Below are 21,907 nucleotides of genomic sequence, written 5' to 3'. Positions count from 1 at the left end.
TATTTTAAGAGCTGGAATCTCCTATGTAGCCCAGTCTGGCCTCAACTCCTGGCCTCAAGTGATTCTCCTACCTCAGCCTCCCAAGTAACTGAGACTACAGGCATGTGCCCCCATACCCAGCTTCTGCTTAAAAAAAAAAAAAATTTTTTTTTATGATTCCTGTTTGTATATGATAAAATCTAAAACTCTTTAGTTATGGTATTTAGGAATACAGTTTGCTCTATTCATGTCATCTCTTACCTCCTGCTAAACTTGCTCAGACTGCTTCAGTATTTAGTAAGATGCCTCTAATGACTTCAAAGTCCAGCTACATTAGCTTTGATGGCTTCATCAACCTTGGGAGTGAGACATTTCTTTACTGGCTACCTTTTAACTAAAGAGGTGTTTTCATGAAATATAAATTTGATTATGCTATTTCTCAAAACAATTCAGTGGCTTTTTTGTTTCTTTTTTGTCCTTTTTCTTTCTTTTTTTTTAAATTTGATAGCCAAATTTAGTGGTGGGGGATTTTGTAAATGGCTTTTTCTTGCCTTCAAGATAAAGGCCTAATATCCCCGTGGTTTGTATGTCCGTTCTCTCCTTGGACTTTTGTCAACTTAGGAGACTTTCACTCTGTTGCCCGGGCTAGAGTGCCGTGGCGCCAGCCTAGCTCACAGCAACCTCAAACTCCTGGGCTCAAGCGATCCTCCTACCTCAGCCTCCTGAGTAGCTGGGACTACAGACATGCACCACCATGCCCAGCTAATTTTTTCTGTATATATTTTTAGTTGTCCATATAATTTCTTTCTATTTTTACTAGAGACGGGGTCTTGCTCTTGCTCAGACTGGTCTCAAACTCCTGAGCTCAAACGATCCACCAGCCTTGGCTTCCCAAAGTGCTAGGATTACAGGAACTTAGGAGACTTTTTAACACCGATCCTTAGTTTACTTATCTGTAAATATGAGTTTTGAGCATTTTGTTGGTCAAGGTTAGGCGAATTATGTCTGTGTGGAAGGGATCTTTGTAAGATGATTTCAGGTGGTCTCTCTAATTCTACCAAAGTTATTATATAATTATGTTTGATCTTTTCACATCTTCCATTTTTGTGCTCTTAAACTCAAGGTGTTATTTTCTATGTCATTTCTTCAACTGGATAACAGTCTCTACTAAAATGTTCATAGATAATGAGGATAAAATGTTTAATAGGTATTAACTTTTCACAGGGATGTTTGTACAGTTATGTGCCATATAATGATGTTTCAGTCAACAATGGACCATATATGTGGCTGTGGTCCCATAAGATTATATTATAATATCTGTATTTTTACTATACCTTTTCTATGTTTAGATACCCAAATGTTTACCATTGTGTTAAAATTGCCTGTAGTATCCAGTACAGTAACATGGTGTACATATGCTCCTGTAGCTTAGGAGCAATAGGCTATACTATATAGCCCAGGCTGTAGTATGCTCTATGATCGAAAAATGATGAAATCACCTAACAACATATTTCTCAGAATGTATCACCATTGGATGCATGACTGTACTTTAAAAGTGGATTCTTACCAGTGACTGCATTTCCAAACCAAGATATGTAGTTGTAACAGCAGAATGGCAGAGAGAGGCTTGATTATGAGCAGAGTAGCTAATACTATAGACATCTATACAAAATTGTCTAGTTGGGGACTTTTCACCAGTGATGTCATCTGGCATTGGAGTTCTTTGTGGAAAGGTTTCTAATTCCAGATTCAATTTCTTTTCACAGAAACAGGATTATTCAGATGTTGTATTTCATATGACAGGTTTTCTTCTCCCTGTAATGTATCATCATTATTAGCATGTGTTATTATATGTCTACTTTTTTCATTCCTGATAATTGGTAATTTGTGACTTCTATATCTTTTCTTGATTTATTCTTGCTAAGATCTATCAATTTTATTAGTCTTTACAATAACCAACATTTGGCATTGTTGGTTTTCTCTTTTGTATGTTTGTTTTCCAGTTCATTAATACATGCTCTTAACTACATTTTCCCCCCTTGATTGTACCTTTTGGGGATTTATCAATAATATGCTATTTTTATAACTTCTTGAGAAGGAAATGTACATCATTGATTTTTCATGCCTCCTTTTGTAGTACACACATTTTAAGGTTATAAATTTCCCTTACAGCTTTAACTGAATCCCACAAGTTCTGGTAGTTTGTATTTTCATTATTATTCAGTTCAAAATATTTTCTAATTTCCATTATAATTCCTTTGTTGATCAGTTGAACTTCCCTAAATATTTAAGGAAGAAATAAAGCCAGTTTTACTATCAAACTTTCAGTTTACTATAATAGGAGAAAAGAGGGATTACTTTTCAATTTATTTGAAGTCAATGTAACTTTAGTACTAACACCCAGCAAGGTTGTCTTAAGAAGTTACAAGCCAATTTCTTTCATGTATATTGAAGCAATATAATAGTAAATCAAATACAATAATACATGAAAGTTTAATGACCAAATTGGCTTTATTTTAGGATTGCAAACTTGGACTAAAATTAATAAAATTAGACTTTGTAAATGTGAACTTGGATTAAAATTAGAAAATCAGCTGGTGGGATTTATTATATTAATGGAATTTGGGAGAAAATATGATCATCTCAGGTGCCCAAAAAAAATGTGATAAAATTTAACACATTTATGGTAAAAAGTCTTGGCAAAATAAAAATAGAAGTGCAGCTTCAGTATTTGACAATGGTGACAAATTGCAAACTATGATTTATAATAAGAGAAGAATTGTTATTTGATAGAAATATAGTAATTTGCATATTTACAGAGAAAACAGGCTAGCATAAATATACAAAAATGTAAACAGTGGTTCTTTTCTAAGGGCGAGAAATTATGGATTTTTCTTTCATTTTTTCCATTCTCCTTTGCATTTTATAGTAATTCTAAAATGTGCATTTCTTTTATAACCATAAATAACAGCAGGGGTTATTTATAATTAAAGCTTGTAATCAGAAATATAACTATATAAAGGATTTACACATGGCTTTTTATTGTGAATTGCAAAACACATTAAAGTGTGAAATGAAATAGCAGCTTTAAAAAGTCTAAACAAGGTAGCTTTGACAATGAAATATAACAGAAAAATAATCAGTGATGTTGCCAAATATCAAGTGAATTTGGTTGTCTGTGTGGGGCCAGGAACTTTTTACTGGGTTATATATAAAATAAACGAAAGAGTCTTAAATTCTTTATTTTTCTGTTTCTTGTCTTGTCTTTCTTTCTTTTTCTTTTTTTTTTTTTTTGAGGCAGAGCCTCTCTCTGTCTCCCAGGCTGGAATGCAGTGGTGTAATCAAAGCTCACTGCAGTCTCCAACTCCTAGGCTCAGGAGACGCTCCTGCCTCAGCCTCCCAGGTAGCTGGGAGTACAGGTGTGCCACCACACCTGGCTAATTTTTTCTATTCTTACTTTTTTTGTAGAAATGGGGTCTTACTATGTTGCTCAGACTGGTTTAGAACTCCTGGGCTCAAGCAATCCTCCCCGCCTTGGCCTCCCAAAGTGTTGGGATCACAGGCGTGAGCCACCACATCCAGCTTAAATTCTTCATAAATCAGGTGCTGATGCAGATATATGAGTAATGTAAAAGTAGATGCTTGTTTATAGGTTTCTTTGAGATTAGTCATTTCATGCTTGTGATCTTTTTCCAAATTCTTAAGTGAAGATTTAAAAAAATTTGTGAACCCTCTGATAGTAACTGATTATTAGTTTGTGTTGTAATGGAAATGAATTTAAAAAAAATTGCATCGTACACTGATTTCTAAATACCAGGAGTTGCATTATGTTGTTTTTTATACACTATTACAGATGGTAGTAAAAACATTTATGGATATGGATCAGGACTCAGAAGACGAGAAACAGCAGTATCTGCCACTGGCCTTGCATCTTGCATCTGAATTCTTCCTCAGGAACCCCAATAAAGATGTGCGTCTCCTTGTAGCATGTTGTTTGGCTGACATCTTTCGAATCTATGCCCCAGAAGCTCCATATACGTCTCACGATAAACTTAAGGTAAATGCAGTCTTTATAGAATCATTTTCTTTTTATAGTGTAGTTTACCTTTATGAGCATAGGTTTCATATTAATCTTGTCATCTTAAGATTATATCATAAATTGTAAAACTGATCATTCAGTTAATATTTATTGAGTATCTACACCATGAATATTTTTATGAGGCATAGAAAGGTGTAATTCAAAACTAGGCTGTATCTGCTCTTACCTAATTTTCTGGAGAATCCATCACAAAGCCCAGATGTCTGTGTTCAAGGGATAAATAGAAAATTACCGATACTTTTTAAAACAATAATATACCAGAATTTGCACATTATTCTATCTGCAAAATTATATGCTTATCTTGGTGGTTCTTTGTTCAGATGTTTGAAGAACTCTTCTTTTAAATTGATCTTTTGAGGTGATTTCATATTTTGAGTAATTTTATTCTTGGCAAATTTTAATCCTTTGAACTGCCTTCTTTAAAATAGTCTAAAAATCATTTTGTACCATATTGATATTATTTTGAGTTAAAACTTCTAAATAAAGCTTATTAAGTTATGGAGCACTATCATCATGAAAAATACAAACCTTAGACTAGTCTGTTGCCTTTGTTCTATACAACTTTTCACCCATGCATTTCAAAACTACTTGCTGAAAATTATAATACTATTTACATGTAAGTAATAGTAGTGGAAAGACTCATATTCAGCTTCTTAAAATGAAGATAGTTTGTCGTGTTGCAAGGTAAAGAGAGTGAAGTGGAAGTACTATAGTAGAAGAAAAGGTAATAACACATAGAGCCTGTTGTCCTCTCAGAATAAGAAAACCTGAAGATTTGTGGAAGTAACACTATTTTTGCTTGTAGAGAATTTGGTTTTATATGATTTGATCTTTTCTAGTTATTTTAAATAATGGACTAGGCCAGTCCCAAGGCATTTAGCTAAAGGAGAATTTTCTTTTATTGTAGTTTATAACAGATAATATATATGCAGACTATTAATGTGTTGTGAAAGAAAAGTTTTTGTGTCTAAATTAATATATTTTATCATTTTTTTAACAGGACATATTTTTGTTTATTACCAGACAATTAAAAGGTTTGGAGGATACAAAGAGTCCACAGTTTAATAGATACTTTTATTTATTAGAGGTAAAAAAAACCCTTTATTTAATAAATATCACATTATTTTATGTGGTAGCAAATTGTTTATGGTAACTTCGTTATGTAAAATGGATCTTTTTTTGTTTTATACAGAGCCCACTTAATATAATATCTTTTACATATCATAAGGAAAATGTAATCTTTTTATTATTCTTCATATCCTGGAAAGATAAAGTATATTCTACCAGAAAAACTGTATATTATTTGAAACTATAACTTATAATTTCATCTTTCTATTTTTACTCTAATCTAAAAACAGATTAATTTTCACTGCCCCTTAAATTTTCTATATGTATGTCTACCAACATAAAAATATTTAGTATTTTTCAATTTGAGAAAGTTGATGCCATCATGTTTATATATATTTAAAAGTCAGAATTCATGACTGATTTACCACTTGTAATTTTATATGTTTTGTCTTTATACGCTTTACTATAGATTTCTAATTCTAAAAAGTAAATTTTACTAATGAGTTTGCTTTTGAGTTTGTGTATGTGTAATGAAATATTTTTATTTATCTTAGAATTTAGCTTGGGTTAAATCATATAACATCTGCTTTGATTTGGAAGATTGCAATGAAATTTTTATTCAGCTTTTTAGGACTCTCTTCTCAGTGATCAAGTAAGTTATCTTTTAAGCATTTTTTGTCTCCTTTTCTTGCTGTGTATATTGAAGTGTCATGTACTCTACATGTACACTAAGATCTTTTAGTTATAAGGAATTGTTCTCTTTAGAAGACTTAACATAAAAAGGGAAATAAACAAAAACTCTGTTTTCTGAAAGCTAACTTTGCCCTCATACTTTCATTTTAAACTATGATATCAATTTATCATTTGACTCTGTGCCCCAGTCTGGGTTGGGGGCTATGAAACTATATAGAAATATAAAGCAGAGCCCTTGTTTTGGTGAAACTTATCCAATAGCGGCAACAACATACAGTCGTAAAGCAGATAGTATGAGACTTTATACAATGAAGTACTAAACTTTAGAAGTACTTCAATAAAAAGGATTTGTTCAGTAAAATTTGGATTCAGTCAAAAGGCCGCACGCACTAAAGGATCCAGAAGGCCACATGTGGCCCCAAGTCAGCAGGTTCCCTTTCCCACCCCTATATGGTGTCTAATCCAAAGACAAATTGCTGGACAGGAAAGCCCAAGCTCTAAATTCAGTATAGTATAGTTTTTTGTTTGTTTTTTGTATAGTAAACCCAGCTATGAGGTGTGTTCTAGAGCAGTGGTCCCCAACATTTTTTGGCATCAGGGATTGGTTTCATGGAAGACAATTTTTCCACGTACAGGGGGTTTGGGGGGATTGTTTTGGGATGATTCAAGTGCATTACATTTATTGTGCAGTCAAACCTCTCTGCTAATGATAATCTGTACTCACAGTCACTCTCCAGTTCTACCATCACTGCCTCAGCTCCACCTCAGATCATCAGGCCTTGGATTCTAATAAGGAGCCACATCCTAGATTCCTTGCATGCACAGTTTATAGTAGGGTTTGCACTCCTATGAAAATCTAATGCCACCGCTGATCTGACAGGAGGCGAAGCCTATGTGGTGATGCCAGTAATGGGGAGAAGCTGTAAATACAGATGAAGCTTCACTTGCTTGCTGTTCACTTCTTGCTGTGCAGCCTGGTTCTTAACAGGGGTTTGGGGACCACAGTTCTAGAACATTACATTATATGCAAATGACCATTACGATATCTTACACAGATTTTGAATTTTCTGATGGACACACTAAGAAAGGTATAAAATAGGTGAAATTCATTTTAATAATTTATCGCACTCTATCCAAAAGTATTATCATTTCAACATGTGGCCCTTTTCGTACTTCACGTGTTCACTAGCCAAATGTATCTAATGGCTTGCATATTGGGCAGCATGTTTCTAGAGTTTTCTGTAGATTTTTATGACTACTGTATTATGTTTTTCTTTTCCTTAGATACAAAAGTAGGACTAAGTGTTAACCTGGAATAAATAAGAAAGGATCAGACCAGCCTGGTCTAGGGACAGAAGCTTATGGAAAGACTGTGTGAGAAAAAGCTTCCTGTAGAAGAAACCTTACCTTTGTATTAGTTAGCTTTTGCTACATAACAAAACAACTGAAAAACTTGATTGTTTAAGACAACCACTATTTTATATAGCCTGGGATTCTGCTTTGCAGTTTTTGTCTGGACTAGATTTACTCCAGTGTTTGCAGTCACTTGGCAGGACATGTGGCAGTTGGCTGAGGTAGTAGGAGAACTGAGTCACATATCTTGTTGTCTGCAAGTTAGCCTCTTCATATGCTGACTAGGTTTCAAAAGTAACAAGAAAAGCGAGGTATGGTGGCTTATACCTATAATCCAGTACTTTGGGAGGCCCAGGCAGGATTATTGCTTGATACCAGGAGTTGAAGACCAGCCTGGGCAACATAGTGAGATCCCCCATCTCTACCAGAAATTTAAAAATTAGCCAGGTGAGCACGGTGGCAGGTATCTGTAGTCCTAGCTTCTCAGGAGGATGAGGTAACAAGGATCGCTTGAACCCAAGAGTTCCAGCCTGGGCAACAGAGAAGACCCTATCTCTGAAAACAAAAAGTAGCAAGAAAGGGCAAGCCTCACTGGACAAGCAGTTGAAACTGATTCTTGGCCTTACTTTTTATACCATATTGATTTTCCATTTGTCTATTTGACATTCTTTGAGAGATACCAGGATGACATTTTCAGAACCTTCTAGTTATAAGTTCTGGTAAGCACTTTAGATCAGGCTTTTGATTTTCAGTATTGGTGAAGTAAAACTTCTAATGGCAAAGATATAGCAAAAATTACTTGTGTTGACTTAGGTGTTTTGGGGTGTTTAAATATGTTTTTATTTTATTTTGAGGAATTTATTAAAATCTAAGAGCGAAGAAAAGGTTGAAAAAACTGTCCACATTCATTATGATATATTTTTTTGTTGTTGTTCTGTTACGTAAAATTTTATCACCATTTAAAATCTGGGGCATGTCTTAGAGTCCTAGTTGTGTAGAGACTTAATTTATTATAAAAGTCTTTCTCTTCTTTTTTTAATATGAGTGGAAGAAAATATACTTTATTAAAAACTATGTTGGTCTTTGTATTTGTAAAATACAACAATACCTTAACAGCTTTGGTAGTAGTAGAAAGTAAATAGAGTAACCAAAATTTCTTTGCTGTTATTGGCACTGTTCCCTCAAGTGAAAATCCTTTTATGTCTGAGATTATTATTTTAAACTGGAAAGTTTAATTTTCTTTTTGTACTCCTGAATTTTCTTTCTTTTCTTCCTTTTTTTTTCTTTTTTTAGCAACAGCCACAATAAGAAGGTACAAATGCACATGCTAGACTTGATGAGTTCTATCATCATGGAAGGTGATGGAGTTACTCAAGAATTACTGGACTCCATTCTTATTAACCTCATTCCTGCACATAAGGTCTGTAAAGTATGAAGATATTAAAGGTTAATATTTAAAGGTAGTGCTCCTCATAAGAATGAACAATTGTTTTATGACCATTTGCAATCTCACGTAATTACTCTCCAGCCCCAAATAAAGTAGATTCACACACATTAGTCTTATAGCTATCATTTTTACAAGATACATTGATTAACATATTATGTAAGATTTTCGTTCAGTTAAGTTCTTTCTGTTTTCTGGAAACTAAAAATGTTTCATATTCACTATTTATGACTAATCTGAGAATTTTAAGGGTTTGGGTTGTTGAATTTCGGATAGTTTCATTTGGATAAAAAATGTGTTTTCTCCTTTGTAACATAGATGTGGAACATAGGCATTTGGATTTCTTCTCAGAACCCATATTGTACATTTTTCTTAGGCACTTGCAGAAAAAGATTTGGGCAGAAGCAGGAGCTATATAGTTAATGTTAAGGGGAAAAGGATGATTCGGAGCTGTATCATTCCTCCCCATTTCCTTTTTCTATTTCTCTCCACCAGGTCCTCCTAAGAAACTGAGGGACTTGGCTCCCCACGAGCTCCACCACTGGGCTCTGCTCAAGCCTACCCCAATGTTGATATTTGCCGTCTTGTTTTTTTCTTCTAATGGCTCATTAACCTATCATCAGATTACATGAACAATGTGTCTTATACTTACAAAAAGATAAGATTAATTTAAAATTCTATTCTTGACTCTCTAAATATTATTTGCATTTTATTAATTCAAATCAATCTATAGTTGATAAATTTTGAGAATATGGCAAAGGGGAGTATATTTTAGGCACAATGAGACAAAGAATTTGAGAGGAATAGATAGCATATTTGGTTTTTATATTCTAGGAAGAGAGTACTTTTATAAGCAGGAAGTATACCTTTTTAAGAAAGAGAAATGTAATTTTACACTAAACTTATCCTTTTGTTAATATTAGGAATAAAAGCGTAGAGCAGGAGTCAAGAAGCTACAACTTGTTGACCAAATGTGGACCATTACTTATTTATGTAAGGTTTTACTGGAACACTGCCATTTTCATTTTGTTTATGGCTACTTTTATGGTACAGTAGCAAAGTTGTGTAGTTGCAGCTGTGATTGTATGACCCCTGAAACCTAAAATATTTACCATTGGCCCATCACATAAAAAGTTTGCTGACCGCTGTCTTAGAGTGTACGTTTCCTATCATCTTTTTTGGAGAAGTGTGAGATGATGGTGAATGAACCTCAGTTTGGTCCAAAACTTCAAAATATAGAGATGTTAGTATGTATTCTTCAAACCAAAAATTCGTTTTTCACTGGTTTTTAAAAATTAAGTATGTCTTTTCTATAGTCTTTCTCAAACCCTTTAATTTGTGGTGGTACATTGAGACTTGAAGAGAAAAGCATAATATTCAGAATTTCAAAAATATAATTGATCAAGAACCCTTTTTATTTGGAAAACTTTCCAGATCTACTTTCCCACAACATACATTGATGAAATAGTGAAATACCTGAGGGTGGTGCATTAGACAGGGTGTGTGTGTGCGTGTGTGTGTGTGTGTGTGTGTGTGTGTGTGTGTGTGTGTGTGTGTGTGTTTAGGATACATGGGTGTAGTTGCCATTTCACATTGGTTAAACCAAAAAGCCTTAGGTCCACATCAAAAACTTAATATAGGATTGTGCTTTTAGCAAACTATCTAAATACGTTTTAGATTTTGATTGATAATTAAGTTCAATTTGCAACTTCTGCATTTAGGATCACATGACTAGAGGACATTGAGTAAGACCTTGAATGGAATTCAGTTATATTTTTTGCTTCGTATTTTAGATTTGAAGACTACACTATTCTAATGGTGCTATCTCATAAATTCACTGAATTATTTATAACTTTACATGTTTTTATTGTTTTTCAGAACTTAAATAAACAGTCCTTCGACCTTGCAAAAGTCCTATTGAAAAGGACAGTCCAGACTATTGAGGCATGCATTGCCAATGTATGTATCTGTCTATTTGTTCTATAATTGTGTAATTCTTAATCCATTGTACTAATTTATTAGAACCTCTTACGTGTCCATTTAGCCTATAAATTTCAGCTGTTTAGAGCAAATACAAAAGAACTTAATATAACCAAAGTTAGAAAAATGCAGCATAAGCTTCATGACATTGTTTTAAAATGGCACAAGATGATCGATGTTACTTTATGAAAACTTGTCTACAACTCCCCCCTCATCTGCATTTGTATTTATTATGTTTATTATTTCCTCGATAATGCTGACCTCATTCACTTTCTTCTTGCACTTTTGTCTTTGGGTCTCTGTGTATTTATATATTTTCCTCATATCTTTTAGGTCATTCTTCTGAAACCTTTCTGTTTCTTCATCCTCTTGAATAGTTGTTATATATAGTAATAAAAATACTTTTTAAAAAATGATTGAGTAGAGGTTTGTTCTGTTCTTATTTTTTTACTAAAAAATCAATAATTTGGTGAAAAATTTGTAACTCCACTACCTTAATATGCCAGTTAATTCCATTGCACATTTCATCAAGTTTATACCTATTTCCCTGCATACTTGCTGTAAAACTTTGTATTGTTTTCATTTATATATTTTTTTACATATTTTAACTTTTTAAATTTAATATGACTCACTATAAATGTTCTGCTGAATTGATACAGTCCCATTTCCCTATTGTTATGCATTTATGGTTTTTTTTAGTGTTTTTTCCTTTACTAATCTTCTTTGTGAATGTAGCATTTATCTATTGTTGAATTATTTTCTACAGATAAAACCTAAATGAGGGTTTAGTAATTTAATCAGTATTTATTCTATTAGTATTATTTCTATTACTAAATATTTAAACAGGTTAAACATTTTTTTCAAATAGTATACAGTGAAAAGTGATCCTCATCAGCCTTGAACTCCCTATTCTAAATTTTCAAAAATAACTGTGACCAAAAGGTTCTTACATATCCTTTCAGAAGTAGTGTTGTACGCTCATTCGTGTGTGTGTGTGTATTTTGTTAAGACTGTCTTCATTCTTTTCAAGATCTGCATAGTAAATATGAATATTTTCAACTCTTAATTTTTGCTGCTTTCGAAAGAAATATATCAATTTATGGTACTGTCAGAAATATATGTTTGTATCAGTTGCATACAACTGCCCTTTTACTATTTTTAAATTTTTTTTTATCAGTATTTTGAGAGTACAAACATTTTGGTTACATAAATTGCTTTTGTACAGTTTGAGTCAAAGTTATAAGTGTGCCCATCACCCAGATAGTGTGCATTGTACCCATTAGGAGTGAATTTACTCATCTCCTGCACTCCCCTCCCACCTGTTTGATTTCCAATGAGTTTTATTTCCATATGTGCACACGAGTGTTATTCTATTAGTTCCAATCTAATAGTGAGTATATGTGATGTTTGTTTTTCTATTCTTGTGATACTTCACTTAGAAGAGTGGTCTCCAGCTCCATCCAGGTTAATACAGGAGGTATTAGTTCACCATTTGTTTTTTTATGGCTGAGCAGTACTCCATGGTATACATATACCACATCTTACTAATCCACTCATGTATTGGTAGGCACTTTATTTCCATGCTGCTATAAACATTTGGGTACAGGTGTCTGCTCACTGGAGTTAGGTGATAACCTCATTGTGGTTTTGATTTACATTTCCCTGATGATTAGAGATGTTGAGAATTTTTTCATGTTTCTTGGCCATTAGTTTATCTTCTTTCCTTTTTCCCACTTTTTTATGGGGGGGTTTGGTTTTTTTTTTCTCGCTGACTTGCTCGAGTTTTTTGTAGATTCTGGCTATCAGCCCTTAATCAGATATATAGCATGCAAATATTTTCTCCCATTCTGTTGGTGTCTATTTGCTCTATTGATTGTTTCCTTGACTCTGCAGAAGCTTTTTAATTTGATCAGGTCCCATGTATTTAGTTTTGTTGTTGCTGTTATTGTTTTGGGGATCTTTGTAAATTCTTTGCCTAGGCCGATGTCTGTAAGAGCTTTTTAAACATTTTTTTCTAGATTTCTTACAGTTTCGTGCCTTAGTTTCAAGTCTGTTATCCATCATGAGAGGTGCAGTTCCTGTTTCAGTCTTCTACATGTGGCTATCCAATTTTCCCAGCACCATTTATTGAATGGAGATTCTTTTCCCCAGTGTATGTTTTTATCTGCTTTGTCAAAAATCAGATGGCAACATGAGAATGGTTTTATATCTGGGTTCTCCGTTCTGATCCATTGGTTTATGTCTCTTTTCTTGTGCCAGTACCATGCTGTTTTGGCTACTATAGCTTTGTAGTATAGCTTGAAGTTTGGTAAAGTGATGCTTCCTTTTGTTCTTTTTTTTTTTTTTTTGAGACAGAGTCTCGCTCTGTTGCCCAGGCTAGAGTGAGTGCCATGGCGTCCTCCTAGCTCACAGCAACCTCAAACTCCTGGGCTCAAGCAATCCTTCTGCCTCAGCCTCCCGAGTAGCTGGAACTATAGGCATGCGCCACCATGCCCGGCTAATTTTTTCTATATATTTTTAGTTGTCCATATAATTTCTTTCTATTTTTAATAGAGATAGGGTCTCGCTCTTGCTCAGGCTGGTCTCGAACTCCTGAGCTGAAAGGATCCGCCCGCCTCGGCCTCCCAAGTGCTGGGATTACAGGCGTGAGCCACCATGCCCGGCCACCTTTTGTTCTTTTTACTTAAGGTTGCCTTGGCTATTCAGGCTCTTTTCTGGTTCCATATGAAGCATAGAATTATTTTTTCTAGATCTGCAAAAAATGACAGTATTTTTAATGGGGATTGCATTGAATCTGTAAATCACTTTAAGTAGTATAGGCATTTTAACAATGTTGATTCTGCCTATCCATGAGCATGATATGTTTTTCATTTGTTTACATCCTCTGCGATTTCCTTCTTTGGTGTTTCGTAGTTCTCTCTGTAGAGGTCTTTGATCTTGGTTAATATATTCCTAGGTATTTTATTTTCTTTGTTGCTATTATGAAAGGTATTGAGTCTTTGATTTGATTCTCAGCTTGACTGTTGTTGACGTATAGGAATGCTACTGATTTGTGTACATTGATTTTGTAACCTGAGACTTTGCTGAATTTATTTATCAATTCCAGGAGTCTCTTGGCGGAATCTTTGGGGTTTTCTACATATAAGATCATATTGTCAGCAAATAGCAATAATTTGACCTCTCCTGCCCCCATTTGGATATCCTTGATTTCCTTCTCTTGCCTGTTTGCTCTGGCTAGAACTTCCAGTACTATGTTGAATAGAAGTGGTGACAATGGGTTGGTTTCAGTCTGGTTCCAGTTCTAAGCAGGAATGCTTTCAGTTTTTCCCTGTTCAGTATGATGTTGGCTGTGGGTTTGTCATATGTGGCTTTTATATTTTGAGGTATGTTCTATCTATGCCTATTTTGTTAATAGTTCTTATAAAAAGGGTGCTGAATTTTGTCAAATACTTTTTCTGAGTCTATTGAGAGGATCATAGGGTATCTGCTTTTGCATCTATTTATGTGGTGAATCATATTTATAGATTTGCATATGTTGAACTATCCTTGCATCTCTGGAATAACTTTTTTTTTTTTCTTTTTGAGACAAGAGTCTCACTTGGTCACTCCTGGTAGAGTGCAGTGGTGTCATCATAGCTCACTGCAACCTCAAACTCCTGAGCTCAAATGATTTTCCTGGCCCAGGCTCCGGAGTAGCTGGGACTATAGGTGCGTGCCGCGATGCCCAGCTAATTTTTCTCTTTTTAGTAGAGACAGGGTCTCGCTCTTGCTGAGGCTGGTCTTGAACTCCTGAGCTCAAGCAATCCTCTCCTGCCTTGGCTTTACAGAGTGCTAGGATTACAGGTGTCAGCCACCACGCCTGGCCTAAATTTAATATTTCTTTCTAAGTATGTATTGGGAGGTAGGGCATGGTGGTAGTTATCTGTTATAACAATTTGTGTTCTTGGTATTATATACTCTTTGTTTCTCCTTAGCATTCTTTTAAATTATTAGTTAGCTTTTTGTATCATCAGTTTTTTCTTCTTTTTGTCTTTTCAGTCAAAATATATTTCACTTTTTCTGGGTATTATAATAAAAACCAAAACAAACATAAAACCTCATACTAAACTCATGGAAAAATTAGATTAATTTAAAGAAAAACCAAAGATTGAGGCTTAAATTTTTTTCTCTGCTACAAGGAGATTTCTCTGTAAAATTCCCTATGATGAACTATACAAACTGTCTAAATTGTTTTTGTCGTAATGAAAAGAAAGATTCCTAGAAATGGTACCCTTATTCAAAATATAGCCTACAACCCAATTCTTTTTATTTTACTTTTTAAACATTCATAATTGATACTGTTTGGAGGTTTATTTCTTCTGTTTAGATGACTGTTATATATTAGTAATTCAAACACCTATTCTTTGTCACACCATTCAATTGTATATATAATACCTAATTATATAGTTTTTAAAAACCATGTGTTTATAGAAAACAAGTGTTTACATGAAATGGATATTTTATTTTTGTTTTTAATATCTCCTATAGTTTTTCAATCAAGTCCTGGTGCTGGGAAGATCGTCAGTAAGTGATTTGTCAGAACATGTATTTGATCTGATTCAGGAACTTTTTGCTATAGATCCTCATTTATTATTATCTGTCATGCCGCAGCTTGAATTCAAACTGAAGGTAGGACTGACCAATTTTCAAGCCATTTAATCTTTAAAGGAAAAATATATATCACATAGTTTTTCTGTAACTGTAGAAGAATAAAATGTGAGTTCAATTTATCTCCTTATATTTAGTTAAGGTTTACATTTTTCAATCATTTGAATAAAACAGTATCTCTCATCCTGGTGATAGGAGAATTTACATTGAAAATTGTGATATACCTAGTTAAGTACCTACTGATAAACACACTGAAAAAAGTAATAGATATAAAAATGGTATTATCCTAGAAATTTATCATACATGTTGGTATTAAATGCTATTCATTATTAGGGATGTTTTAGAATATCAAAAGTCTTTAAATTGAGTGCACAAAGGGTGACCCTTTCATGGTATAAATTAAGGACAGAAGTTTCATTGTATGACTTTATAGCTAGCTAAGCAAAGAATTCATAACTCCTCAATAAAATATGAAACCTGATGCTCAATCCCTTATGTTTGCTGAACTACGGAAATTAACAACTTAAATTTGCTTCATATTCTGTACTTTTTTAAAATACTTTTTATATCCAGTATCTTATTTGATCCTTAAATCTAAACTATGTTATAATTAGAACTAACATTGCAGTTTTGGTTCTTTTTTTTTTTTTTTTTTTTTTTTGAGACGGCCTCGCTTTGTCGCCTGGGCTAGAGTGCGGTGGTGTTATCATAGCTCACTGCAACCTCAAACTCCTGGGCTGAAGCAATCCTCCTGCCTCAGCCTGCAGAGTAGCTGGGACTACAGACAGGGCACCACCACACCCAGCTAATTTTTATGTTTTTTGTAGAGATGGGGTCTTGCTCTTGCTCAGGCTGGTCTCAAACTCCTGACCTCAAGCTATCCCTCTGCCTCAGCCTCCCAGAGTGCTCAGATTACAGGCGTGAGCCAGTGCACCGGCAGTTTTGATTCTTGAGATGAAAAACTTAAGATGAAGTATTTTGCCCAGTTAAAGTAGATTTGAATTAGATCTCAGATTTTCTTCTTCTTTTTTTTTTTTTTTTTTGAGTCTCACTGCATTGCCCGGGCTAGAATGAGTGCCGTGACGTCAGCCTGGCTCACAGCAACCTCAGACTTCTTGGCTCAAGCAATCCTTCTGCCTCAGCCTCCCGAGTAGCTGGGACTACAGGCATGCACCACCATGCCCGGCTAATTTTTTCTCTATATATTTTTAGTTGTCCAGATAATTTCTTTCTATTTTTAGTAGAGCCGGGGTCTCGCTCTTGCTCAGGCTGGTCTCGAACTCCTGACCTCGAGCGATCCACCGCCTTGGCCTCCCAGAGTGCTAGGATTACAGGCATGAGCCACCGCGCCCGGCCAATTCAGATTTTCATTTCCTAAAAAATTATATACATAATTAAGGTTTTTCCTTATTGTCTTTATTATAACCATATGCTTATATAAGCATAATATAAAGGACATCATATCAGTAACAACTTACCCATAAGAAGCTCTGGTAATGAGAAATATGTTATATAGAAAGGAAGATTTTTTTTTTTCTTTTACTATTAAAAGAGTTTATTTTGGCCAGTCTTGGTGGCTCACGCCTGTAATCCTAGCACTCTGGGAGGCCAAGGCGGGTGGATCGTTTGAGCTCAGGAGTTCAAGACCACCCTGAGTAAGAGTGAGACCCTGTCTCTACTAAAAATAGAAAGAAATTAGCTGGACAACTAAAAATATATAGAAAAAATTAGCTGGGCATGGTGGCGCATGCCTGTAGTCCCAGCTACTTGGGAGGCTGAGGCAGGAGGATTGCTTGAGCCCAGGAGTTTGAGGTTGCTGTGAGGTAGGCTGATGCCACAGCACTCTAGCCAGGGCGACAGAGTGAGCCTCTCTCTGGGGGGGGGGGGAGGGGGGGAGTTTATTTTAACAACAACCTGAAGATGTTTTCATACTAAATGATTTCTAAGTGTAAAGCATTAAGGTATTTCTCCCCAATCTCTCCTTAGAACCTGAATATGTAAAATCAGGGCTTTTTAACCCTTAAAGAACCCTGCCATGATAGGATGGTAGGAAGGGATTGGGAATAGACTTTTAGATTCCCATTTGTGAACTTAATATAAACTGAGGGAATCTGTGATATTCATACTCTATTGTTCTATAGTTTTGTTTATCTAAAGCAATGGATGCTAATTAATGGTATCCAGCTTAAGTATAGGATTAATTTGATACATTTTATTTAATAATCTCATTGAGATTTTTCTTTTTAGTTACTAACAATGAATGAATGAATTTAAAAATCAGAAGATTTTGTTTAAAAGTCCAGATGTATGCATTTTCTTTTCTTTTCTTTTCTTTTCTTTTTTTTCTTTTTTTTTTTTTTTTGAGACACTCTCTCTCTGTGTTGCTTGGACTAGAGTGCAATTGAGTCCTCATAGCTCACTGCAACCTCTAACTCCTGGGCTCAAGTTATCCTCCTACTTCAGTCTCCCCCGTAGCTGGGACTACAATTGCACACCTGGCTAATTTTTTTTTTTTCTTTAAGAGATGGGGTGTTACTGTGTTGCTCAGTCTGTTCTTGATCTCCTGACCTCAGGCAGTCCTCCTGCCTCAGCCTCTCAGTGCTAGGATTACAGGCCTGAGCCACCATGCACTGACAGTTTAAAAACCTCAGACTGAACTATGCTGTGTCTAAGTAATAGTAATAGTAGAACATTTTGTTTATTGTCTTATAACAGGTGCCATTACCTGTGTTCTTCTATGTTCCTGACTGTAATCCTAGCCTGTACCAGTATAAGTTTTCTCATCTCAAATGAAGAGAGTAAGGTTTAGATTAGTTTAGGTACTATATATAATGAGAGTGTCCCTTGTTTTTTTAACTTTTTAAAAAATTATAATATTTTTTCTAATTTTTTTTCTTTTGACTCTATATGCCCATGTAAGGGTGTCCCTTTTTTGAGTCATCAGTATGTGCTAAGCAGAGAGCTGAGAAAGTGTTTATGGCTGTGGTGATTTTCTATAGTTTGTATCTCCAAACTTTGTATAGTTCAGAGTCCTTGCTTACAGTCCTCTGAGAACAATACAGTGTTTGAGAAAATCGTTCAAAATAACAATTTCTTTGATTTTATACTGTTCTACTATACAGCTGTATAAGTGATCTACTACATAGGTCCACAGAGTACTATTTTTTTTTTTTTTTTTTTTTTTGAGACAGAGTCTCGCTTTGTTGCCCAGGCTAGAGTGAGTGCCGTGGCGTCAGCCTAGCTCACAGCAACCTCAAACTCCTGGGCTTAAACGATCCTACTGCCTCAGCCTCCCAAGTAGCTGGGACTACAGGCATGCGCCACCATGCCCGGCTAATTTTTTCTATATGTATTTTTTAGTTGGCCAGATAATTTCTTTCTATTTTTAGTAGAGACGGGGGTCTCGCTCTTGCTCAGACTGGTTTCGAACTCCTGAGCTCAAACAATCCACCCACCTCAGCCTCCCAGAGTGCTAGGATTACAGGCGTGAGCCACCGCGCCCAGCCTATTTTCATGTATTTAAGATATAATCTGAAGTTGTGCTACTCAGCCCTATCTATAATTATCAAGAAATAAGACTTTTTTTTCATGAGGGGGAGAGAGAGATTGATTTACGTTTATTCCCCACATTTAAAAACCTTATAAAACCATAATAGTTGTGTCATTTTGGTTAGAGTTAAAATTAAGTTTTCACAGAAAATTGTTTTGAATTGATTACTTTATAATTAGAAACAATAGTGGAATTAGCTACCTTTTCTGTCTGGGATTGGAGAGAAATAAAAACTAGGGTAGCTTTATTGAATTTCTTTTAGAAAATCATTGGTAAATTGTTAATGCAGAATTTCTAATTTTTATCCCCTCTTAATTATTAAAATACATATTTGTATTTGTAATTTCAGCAGTGTATTATCTAATATGTTCATAAGATAATGTTCACTGTATCTTATGAATTAATATAGCTGCATATCAGTGGCTCCAAATGATCTTTGCACCAAAAAAATTTACCATCACTGTAATCATTCCAACTTTACTAAAGGAATATATTTTAAATTTTAAAAAAGCAGGAGGGTGAGTTTTCACTTAGTTTTTATTTCAGTAGGTTTTAGATATGAAATGTCAGTTCATTTGAAATAACCACTGATCTACTAATGTAGTTACTTGCAAATAGCATAAAATTTCCACTTATTCTAGTGTTTGACATTTAAGGGATAGATTAATGTTTCTTTAAGAAATAAATCATGTTTGACTTAGTAAAAGATGGTACTGAAAAAATAGTCTTACTATGCATTATTGTCAGTACCTGAGAAGATCTTTGTCAAAAAATATCATTTTTGTTCTTTATAATTAAAAGTGTTAAAGCTTGGTATAATTTTCATTTTTACATCTGTTTGATAAGTGTGCCTATTTTACCCACAAAACCCCTATTCCTGACTGTTGAAGCATTCATAAAGAAAGGATTCTATCCCATGGTCTTTATTTTTCTATTTTAGTTTCTATCTTTTCCTAGAAAGATTTGTTTCTTGGATTATCTGGTATTGCTTTAGCCACATGTTGTATTTGAACACCTTAAGGAAATTACCAGTTGTTTTGGGGTATTGCATTTATTTTCCTAGTGAGTATGATTTTTAAAAAGTTTGTATACCATATGGTTTCAGAATAAATTTATGTTAAAACATAGCATCGCTACTGAATTTTCATAGCATATACTGGTTAAGGATAAGGAAATAGAATCTTAACAAAAAAACAACTCAAGTGTTGCTTTTTTATGGTGTTTAATTCACCAGACCTTTTATTTCTTCTTAAGATTCCTCCTATCCTATTAAAATGAGTTTTTCTGCATCATGAAATTCAAGAAAGCTTATTAGGGTGAGGATTATTTGCAATTTTGTCCTTTGTAGACACTTTTCTAGGGCTCTTAATGTGAGAGTTGAATGATATATCTTCACATTTGTAAAAGGCCTATAACCAATGCGTAGAATGTAAATAATCAGTGAAGTAGGCCTACATTAGCAGTTGGGAGGGTGTGAAATAAGAGCAAAGAACCAGATGATTTAACATGGAATCAAATCAACTTCTGCATAGTAAATGAAAACATGCGATATATTAAAGTTCTTACCATTATAAGCAGAAATATGAAATTGTATCTTCTTGGGAATGTTTTGTATTACCATTTTCTGTAATCTGATGAATGAAACTCCGTCTTCAGTTATTTTCTCTTTTCCCTCAGAGCAATGATGGAGAAGAGCGGTTAGCTGTGGTTCGACTTCTAGCTAAATTGTTTGGCTCTAAAGATTCTGATTTGGCAACACAGAATCGTCCTCTTTGGCAGTGTTTTCTTGGACGGTAAGAGAACATACAGTTCTGAAATCTATATTTTGGAGGCTTGTCGGTAGGGTCCACTGATTGAAACTACGTGCATCATAACTTTAATTGATACACGTTGGTTTCATTGGCATTTGTGTTGTGATCCTTCTTGGAGAATAATTTTTTTTTTATGAAGAAAGCTTATTTATCCACGTAACATTTTTTAATATGTTTTGTGTTAAAATAATGTCATTAGAATAAATAGGTAGACATCATCTCAGGATGTTCTAAGTGTTAAGATTTTTAAATCATGAAACTGAAGACAATGTCCATCCAATTTTAAGAAATCGTGCCATTTGTTAGTCCACTTACTTACCCATTTATTGGTGTTTGTCTTTTGGGTCTGCAGGTTATCTAATTGTATGATGGGTTTTTAACTAATTTGGTATAATTGTATGATTTTACGTGGAAGATAGTGTTGCTTTTAACTCGAATAGTTTTTGTTGTTGTTGTTGTTGTTGTTGTTGTTGTTGTTGTTGTTGTTGTTTGAGACAGAGTCTCGCTCTGTTGCCCAGGCTAGAGTGTCTGTCGTGGTGTCAGCCTAGCTCACAGCAACCTCAAACTCCTGGGCTTAAGCAATCCTTCTGCCTCAGCCTCCTGACTAGCTGGGACTACAGGCATGTGCCACCATGCCTGGCTAATTTTTTTCTATATATTTTTATCTGTCCATATAATTTCTTTCTATTTTTAGTAGAGATGGAATCTCGCTCTTGCTCAGGCTGGTCTAGAACTCCTGACCTCAAGCTATCCTTCTGCCTCGGCCTTCCAAAATGCTAGGATTATAGGCGTGAGCCACCGCACCTGGCCTTAACTTGAATAGTTTTTAACATTTCTTTTCAAGAATGTAGAATGATGGAATTCCATTTGACTAGATGATGAGATTAAAAAAATCCATGAAATTTATTAAATTCCTCGTGTATTCTCTTTACAAGTTTCTTTTGCTTCAAAAGTTGGTTGGAAAGTATTATTAATATTCTGGAGATGCTTGAGAATCACCATTGTTTATTTGATTCAGAAGATGGCTTCTGAATGTCTTGAAATAAATTCACTATGTAATAGTCTTTATACTAGTGTGGTAGGATCTGAGAAATCTCTTGACAGTGATATGATGATATCTTAGCAGTTTTGCTCAGAACAGGCCATTTTGAAGGTCTTAATAGAAATAAATGCTGAATGTTTGAATAATTAAACATGACTCCATAAGAACTTAAAATAGGAATGAAGCAGCTGCACTTATGAAGATACAGAGGAAAAATTCCTTATCCCAGTGATTGTCATAA

The 21,907-nt window shown here is 34.6% G+C and overlaps 1 protein-coding gene across 5 annotated transcripts in view; it reads left to right on the top strand.

The window, feature by feature from the left end:
• PDS5A (PDS5 cohesin associated factor A) overlaps positions 1–21,907 on the top strand; it is a 128,941-nt gene that overhangs the window by 35,639 nt on the left and 71,395 nt on the right. For all 5 annotated transcript variants that reach the window (XM_045550555.1, XM_045550556.1, XM_045550558.1 and 2 more), the window contains exons 3-9: positions 3,833–4,036; positions 5,079–5,165; positions 5,701–5,798; positions 8,486–8,612; positions 10,515–10,595; positions 15,144–15,284; positions 20,491–20,606. In XM_045550555.1, the coding sequence (XP_045406511.1) occupies positions 3,833–4,036; positions 5,079–5,165; positions 5,701–5,798; positions 8,486–8,612; positions 10,515–10,595; positions 15,144–15,284; positions 20,491–20,606 (854 nt within the window). The remainder of the gene's footprint in view (positions 1–3,832; positions 4,037–5,078; positions 5,166–5,700; positions 5,799–8,485; positions 8,613–10,514; positions 10,596–15,143; positions 15,285–20,490; positions 20,607–21,907) is intronic.

This window comes from Lemur catta, chromosome 4 (assembly GCF_020740605.2).
Source record: "Lemur catta isolate mLemCat1 chromosome 4, mLemCat1.pri, whole genome shotgun sequence".
In the NCBI taxonomy this organism is placed as follows: domain Eukaryota; kingdom Metazoa; phylum Chordata; class Mammalia; order Primates; family Lemuridae; genus Lemur; species Lemur catta.
The sequence above is the reverse complement of the archived record's forward strand: the minus strand, read 5'-3'. Positions and strand labels throughout refer to the sequence as shown.